The 7,911-nt window shown below is 46.7% G+C and overlaps 1 protein-coding gene across 1 annotated transcript; it reads right to left on the bottom strand.

The window, feature by feature from the left end:
• Window positions 1–323: 323 nt before the first annotated feature.
• Window positions 324–3,780, bottom strand: slitrk5 (SLIT and NTRK like family member 5; the record flags this gene model as incomplete). The annotated part of the gene is made up of 2 exons (XM_080052686.1): window positions 3,707–3,780; window positions 324–3,012 (listed from the first exon to the last, which is right to left on the bottom strand). The coding sequence occupies exon 2, from the start codon at window positions 2,949–2,951 to the stop codon at window positions 324–326; it is 2,628 nt and encodes an 875-aa protein (XP_079908812.1). The 5' UTR covers window positions 2,952–3,012; window positions 3,707–3,780.
• Between the last annotated feature and the right edge of the window lie 4,131 nt (window positions 3,781–7,911).

Genomic DNA, 7,911 nt, shown 5'->3' with positions numbered 1-7,911 from the left:
TTATGTATGGTTATATTCCTGAAAATGAAGTTGGGTAAGATTTACCTGTACACTTACATTTTGTGTGTTATTCAATCTTCACGATAGAAAAATAGATTTTGCACCATCAGTTAAGTAGAGCAATTGTGTTCATCCATGTCTCAGAAAGCTGTATCCATTCCTGAAAATGTCATGTTTCAGAAATAAGAATGAGATTGTTCGGCACACCCCATGTTAAACTGCTTTTGCTTGTTTGTATTGTGCCAAGGCACCCTATAAACTGAGTCACTGTTTCCAGGAGGGTCAAACGAGAAAATGCTTCACTACGTCAATGATCCTGTTGCTCAGAACTGGCTAAAGGTGGTCTGTTTCTCAAGAACTTCGAGGTAATCAGGCTCAGATTGCAGTTTAGCTTTAAGCTCCAAATACTCATTTCTGTTGGGCTCCACATAAACAGTACTGGGTGCGTTGCCATAGAGCACTGTTTCTCTTATCCTCTCCGGGTGCAAGAATTGACGTCTGACATCAAAATTTGGGTTGTACGTGTACGACACAGGCCCTGTGTACTTGTACTCTAAATTGGCACCCGCTGGGATGGATTGGATGGACGGATGGGAGGGTTGCTTATCGGGGTCAAGGATGCCCCTGAAGAAATGCTCTGCATCTGGGACAGGGGAGGGGTTTTCGCGTGGCTCAATGGTGCTAACACTGTATGTTGGGCTCCTCATAGTACTGCTATCCCTCTCCTCGTCCGGGTGACTCCTGTATGTGACCTTGAGCTCATGGAGGTCGCGGTAATCCTCCACCGTGTTCCCTTCTCGGGACCTGTAAATGGGGTTTTTGCACATATGGCCCATGGGGTGGGGGATGTACTCATAGACGTGGCCGGCTGGGGCCTTGACTTTGGGGCACGAGTGGTTGCTGTAGAGACTGTACTGCAGGTTGAAAGAGCTGACGTCCGAATTGTTGGTGCTGGTGCGGTCGCTCTGGGACTTTTTGCGCTTCTTCATCACCACAACAAACAGCCCCGCGGCCACAAAGACGGACATGATGAAAACCAGCAGCAGGCTGAGGATGAGGACAGAGAGGGGGACGGTGCTGCTGGGGGTGTTGAACTTCTGCGGTGCGTCTGTGGTGACTGCCCGGTCATCCATAGGCTCCTCTGTAGGAGGTGTGGGAGAGATGTAAGCCTCAGAGTAGTCCGGGCAGAGCTGCTCCGACTGGATGGAGCGCAGGTCTACTGCAGTGTGGCGTCGAGGCGTCGCACACACCACTTCATTAACCACGGTGCCCGCACTGAGCTGCTCCAGCCATATCTTCATCCCCACTATGTCACAAGAGCAGTGCCAGGGGTTCTCAAACAGGTCTATCTGCACCAGCAGCTTCAGCTGATCTAAAACGCCACTCACAGGCAGGTTTTGGAAATGGTTGTTGCGCAGATTGAGCCTAGACAGAGAGAGGCTGGAGAAGACGCCCACGGGTAAGGTTTTCAGGAGGTTATTGTTGAGGAAAAGCAGCTGGAGATTAGGGAGGTAGCGGAAAGTGTTCGCGTCAACCTCCTGGATTTTGTTATACTCTAAATAGAGATACTGCAAGTTCTGCAAACCAAAAAACATTTCCCCTGTAAGCCTGTCCATGAGATTACCATTCAAGTACAGCCTACGCAGGTTGGTTAAATCCCCAAAAGCCCGGTCGTGGATCAGACTGATCCTGTTGTTTCCCAAGTGAAGCAAATCCAATCCAGTGGCATCCACAAAATCTGATCTCCGTACCACAGGGATGTAATTTCCAGTGAGATACATCTTTTTGGGATTGTATGGCTTGGGTTTCAGATCAGAAATGCTCTCAATCTTTCTCTCTTGACAGTTGACGTTCAGCCCAATTTCAGATATCTGCAGGTTACAAGTGCAGGCGGCGGGACAGTCCAAAGGCACGGGAGATTTGGTCTGAAAAGCAATGATAGGGCCATAGTTGTAAGGGTTACCGCCTGCATTTCGAGAAGTGGGCTTTAACCTAGTTCTGTTAAATTGCCGTGTGCCCTTGGTAGGCCTGGAGGAGGACCTAAAAACAGCGGAGGATGTGGCAGAGGCTGTGACAGCAGCAGGTGTTGTCTGGTAATATCCACTGGTGCTGCTTGGGGGTGCAGGCCTGACCGTGTCTTCTACAGGTCTTCGCGGGCAGAGTTCCTGCTTAGACACCTCGTCCAGGTCTCTACCGTGGAGCCTGAACGGTGTCTCACACACCACTTCCCCCACCAGAGCCGTGTAGGCTATACTCTCCAGCCAAGCCTTCAGAGCAATGAGCTCGCAGGAGCAATTCCACGGATTCTCCTCCAGCTGTAATTCCACAACTTTGTCCATGTGCTCCAGGAGGCCGATGTAGGGGAACATCTTTAACCGGTTCCCCCTCAGGTCCAAGTGTGTGAGGGGAACATTGCGGAAGATGTTGGAGGGCAGAGTGGAGAGCAGGTTGTCGTTCAAAATCATCACCGTCAGTTGGTGCAGTTTGCTCAAGGCGTTGGGCTCTATGTTGTTGATGTAGTTATAATCAATCTGGAGATATTCCAAACTCTCCAGTCCGGCGAAGGTGTCATCCCTCATCACCTCGATCTTGTTGTTGTTCAGGTGCAACCTTTTTAATCCCTGGAGTCCGTTGAAGGCACCGGACTCCACCTCTGAGATGTCATTGTTGCCCAGGTGCAGAATGGTCACTCCGGTGTAGTTGATGAAATCGTTGAGTGACAGTTTCTTCAGCAGGTTTCCCGTCAACAGGAGGTGGTACATGGAGAAGTGCACGGGGCTCACCTCCGTCAGTCGGATGATGCCCCGGTTCTCGCAGCTCACGGTCAGGATCCCCTCTTTCTCCTCGCACGTGCACAGGCTCCGACAGATCTCCCCATAATTGTCATACATCTCGATCAGCCTCAGAGATGATGCAATCAGAAGGATTATTTTGAGGATCCAGATATGCATTTTGGTCCCTGGGAGTGGATGCCCCAGCTCACTCAAGTGCGGTACCAGTATGAGGTGTCATCTAAAAAAAAAAGGAGGAAAAAAGAGAAAGGACAGGTTCTGTTTTATAAAGCAAGGTAGACAAAAACACATATGAATCGTGTAGTATTGACAACATGCACTTATAGCCGCGAGGAACGTGTATAGACATTAATAACAAACACACACAAAGAAAAGTAGGCCCATTAAATGTGTGTTCATTATGCATATGTGGTAAATCAGTGTCATTCAGGGTTGTGTGAGGGCGTCAGAAAGCAAACGACCTGGATGTATCTGTAATACATGAATTCTTAAAAGATCCTGTATAATCAAGTTGATAACACAACTATCGCGGTGGATGGCCACTGCGCATTTTTGATAGCTCGTCTGAATTCCAATCCATCTTGGGAGGGGGAAAAAGCCCTCGCCATTCACCGTGTAGACCGACAGATCTGGCCATTTACTAATTCAATCCCTCGAGAATTTAAACACACACACACACACACACACACACACACACACACACACACACACACGCACACAAAAGGCTCACTGTCAAAATATCTCAACCCAAATCGCTTTGGTGGTGGATGATATGGCATGTTTTTACCTGGGGTGTTTTTTTTTGGGGGGGGGGGGATTCAATCGTTCCCTCTCGATAAAATAAAGACATAAAATAACATTCAAATCTCCAAGATGCAACTCCTGTCTGCTAACCGTACAGATTTCTCACTCACCCCGCATACCCGACGACTTCGAAACAGTGGAGGAAACTGTCGGATCCCTTCTCTCCACCGCCGTCCAAACAGCATGAGGACGGGGGGGATGTATACGACTGCTCTGATTAAAACGATTCTTTTTTTTTTAACGAATAAATAAATAATAAAAATGACAGCTCTCATATACGAAATGACCGAAAGAAGCGATCAATGTCCATCTCAAAAACCCGGCCTGCGATAGAAAATGTGAATATCAGCCTACGAGGTGACAGTCGCAGCCCTTCTCCTGCCCACGGGCGAAGAAAAGAAATGAGAGGAGTTGATCAAAGGCGAATAAGCAAGTGTTGTTGATCTCATCGCGGATCTCTGATCGAAATTGCATTTTGACGGGGAGCAAATAATTCTATAATCAAGCATTCCGCATGGCATCTGCTATATGTAAGGTTACAAATAGTCTCTCTTTCCCTCCCTCCCTCGCTCTTTCTCCTTCTCTATCTCTCTCTCTCTCTCCGCGTGAGCGCGCGTGCATACATACACACACACACACACACACACACACACACACACACACACACACACAAGCACAGACACACGCACATACACAGACACATTGAGTCTGTATGCGCTCATTTAAAAGAACACAAAAAGCCTACACATAAATCTCAACACATGTGCGCGTTTTGAACAGGACATGCCTCCCCTGTGAGATCGGTGGACCTGACTGGTACACCCACTTTCATCACATTAGTTTTTTATATTTTTTCCTTCTAACATTGGAGTTTATAACCTCAAGAAATGCCCATCGCCTCCGGGTATAATATAGATAACTTACAACACGCGTCTGTCTTTGTGGCTGTAGAAGGCATCCCTGTGCAGAGGCAGTGGGCTTCTATTTGGAACGAATACAACTGTGATGAGATATGTGAGCATACAAATGCAGGCTTTATGCTTGTTATTACCATAGCAGCCCCAGACACCTTGCTTAACAGCGTCTTAAATCCGGATCAACTTCGGCAATGCAACTGAGGGCTATAGGGACGGAGATTTCAGCACCGCGGACAGCTCCCCTCCACCAAATGTAATGTAGCCTACCGCCTCTGTAAAGACACCCCACATATCTGTCCTCTTACCATTCCGATCCCGGTGAACGCCAAAGCATCCCGAAAAAAAATCACGACTGTGCCCCTTGTCTTTTCTCCAACCCCAGTGAAAACATGGATTTCGTGATTTCACCGTCCGCCCTTCCGTCGGATGTCAAAAACAAAAAGAGGTGTGTGGGGGGGGGGAAGGGGGTGAAATAAAAATCCTTAAAGTCAAGTCTCCTTGATTTTTAGCTCCATGAAACCAGGCGTCGGACAGAGAGCACATATACACACAGTCTCATTCAGGCCAATATCGTGACGGCCAGCGCGGCAAAACGGGATCCGGTATTCTTCCAGCAGCAGCAGAGGCGAGCGAAATTAACAGTATCATCTCGGAAAAAGAGCCAGAACCTAAATTCGAACATGGCGAGGAAAAGGGGGTGAATAAAAAGTCGGTAATCCCACATCAGACGAGACTTGCCGCATGCATTTTAACTGTGACTTTCATCCATGCGCACTGACGAAGCAGGAGGAGAGAGCGGGCACGAATCGCCCCCCTTGTCTGCTGCTGCTAGTGGTGCGGCTTGTACCAGTATGTACATATCTGCCCAAAGTATTTTTTTTAAATGTATTTCAATTGCCAGACGGTCTGAATCCACCGGAGATCAGTGCACATATGTCCCCCCAGCTTCTGCCTCGGATGCGAGGATCGGATCCGCCTTTCTCCAGTCCTCCTGCATCGCTCGTGTGATATCCTCTGTATATGTGCACGTATACAGCTTTATCTTCCCACCAGCCCGTTTCAACTAGTGGAACTTGATCTTGGTTGGCGCAAACACATCACGGCGAAAGCCCCCGCGGCGATGGACATAGTATGAAACAATTATCGGTGGTGTGACAAGCAGACATAACTCGTCAAAAACGCACAAATCCCCCCCCAAATCTCAGGACTGTCACAGCACCGAAATGAAAAGCAATTTCAGGCGCGCAATACTCTTTAAGGGGGTATGGTAATGTGGAAGAGGTAGGGAGCGGGAGGGAGAGAGACATAGGGAAGAGGGAGGCTGGTAGGAGACCCGTAGAGGGCAGCACACTGATGAAAAAAGGCGTCTTGGCAGTCTTGCTTTTTTTCCCCACAGGCTGCACTTTGTAAGTCACTGTGTTTTAATTCAACTGCAACATCCGTTTGATTCGTCACTCAAGGCTTGAGCTGTTTATTTAAGGGCGAAAACTGAGCGTCTCATTTCCATGCGTTTGAAAGTAACAGTCACAACTGGACACGTCGAGACCCTTTTTCTTTTATGATGATTATGCTGATTGCTTGCAGAGGAAGTGGAAAGCAGATGTATACTGTATGTTGTTGTGACACACTCGTCCTCTGTCTCTTCATTATTCAGTCTGGGAGAGATATTCCTGGAGACAGCCTTCAAACGAATGCCAGACAGTGAGTGCTGGAATACATTTAGTTATTAGCAGCGCATTGTTCACCCCCTCTATGATGATTGTTTACCACTCTGAAAACCCTGCTTTAATAATGAGTTGACTAAAGAGAATAACCAGTTTGATAAGCCTTGGCTGTATCTGCTCATAATGCCATGGAACCTTCTATTTAGTAAGATTGAGGTTTTTAAAGTTGAATCTGACAAAATAAGGTCAAGCAAACAATAATGCATACAGTCTGTATCTCTTCATGGACCCTTCCAAGTACATGGATTAAGCCTAAAGTCCCAGAAAACACACATTTTACAAGAGATCTGCATTGAATGGGATGAATGAACTGTAGGATTAGGGCGTAATCCAGTTTTGCAACCAAATAATCCAGCCCCTACTAATGCTGCCATGTTGCTGTAAGTGCTCTGTAGTTTACCAACATCATGGCTTATTTGCCCCTCTTGTTGAAAGAGCAAATCAAGCCCTTTTCCCCTCTCTTTTTTGTGTTGCTGTGGGACAGTGTAAACTTTAGAATGCTCTTAACTAAAGCCTTGAAGAGAGAGAGAAAATCGAATTAAATCTTCGCATATGGTGGGGGCCCCGCCATGTCCAAGGAGATTTCCCCCACTTAGTCTGTATTGTGTGGTAATAAGTCAACTCTTGTGCTCTCTTTAGCATGCAAGCAGCGACAATAAGCGGATGTGGCGTTCCATGCCCGCCTTACCGAAATTAGCCGTGGAGATGCATTGAATTATCTTATAAAGTCTTGCGCCCTGTAATCGCATTAACAGCGGTCTATCCTTGTGGGGGATGGACAAATCAGTATCAATGGAAATCCGGCTGGAATACAGCAGCGGCGAAAAAACTTATGCTACCGGGTGTTTGCTCCCTCCCTTACGGAAAGGGAATGTGGCCCGCTCCCCTGAGAGGTAGCGTAGAATCAAAGAAAGGAGAGTTGTTGTCCTAAATCTGTTTCTTCTTTTTTGTCTTAAACAACTTTATGTACTGCTGATGTGAGAGGAAGATACCCTTGATAAAGTAGCGCCTGTCTGTATGGAAGATGATGGCGGTGTGTGTGTGTGTGTGTGTGTGTGTGTGTGTGTGTGTGTGTGTGTGTATGTGTGTGTGTGTTTGTGCAAGTTTTATAGATATGACTTTGTTGTGTCAAAGTTTGCCTGCACCACTGGTGTGTGTGTGTGTGTGTGTGTGTGTGTGTGTGTGTGTGTGTGTGTGTGTGTGTGTGGGTATGCGTGTCTGCCTGGAAGTGCTGTCACGTGCATCCACACACTTGTATGAACACAAAAGTGGTGGGTGCTGCTCTATTTGTGTGTGTGTGCGTGTGGATGAACATGAATCTCCTCTTCATTGAGGCTAATGGGTTCTTATTAACACGGAAGCCATTATCCCAGATCAGCTGCATAAAACACATAATAGTATAACATAATTAATGATTAAGTAATTAAATGCAAATGAGAGGTCACGTTATGGTGAGCTTAACATGTATGTATTGCATGAACCAGATCTTTCCATAGTTTAACCATTTATTTTAAATATATGCTCATCGCCATTAGCATAAAAGCTATTAAGTAATGATAATCATATTGCACTTAACTTAGGGGCAGACTGTTGAAATCCATTAGTTTTTAAAAGTTATTTTAGAATACTTGTATGTACAGAGTTGCAAGGGTATTGGCATGAGTTGGTACTGTT

Source organism: Ammodytes marinus (assembly GCF_949987685.1).
Source record: "Ammodytes marinus genome assembly, chromosome: 24".
Taxonomy (NCBI): Eukaryota; Metazoa; Chordata; class Actinopteri; order Uranoscopiformes; family Ammodytidae; genus Ammodytes; species Ammodytes marinus.
Note: the sequence above shows the minus strand (reverse complement) of the source record. Positions and strands in the feature narration are given on the sequence as shown.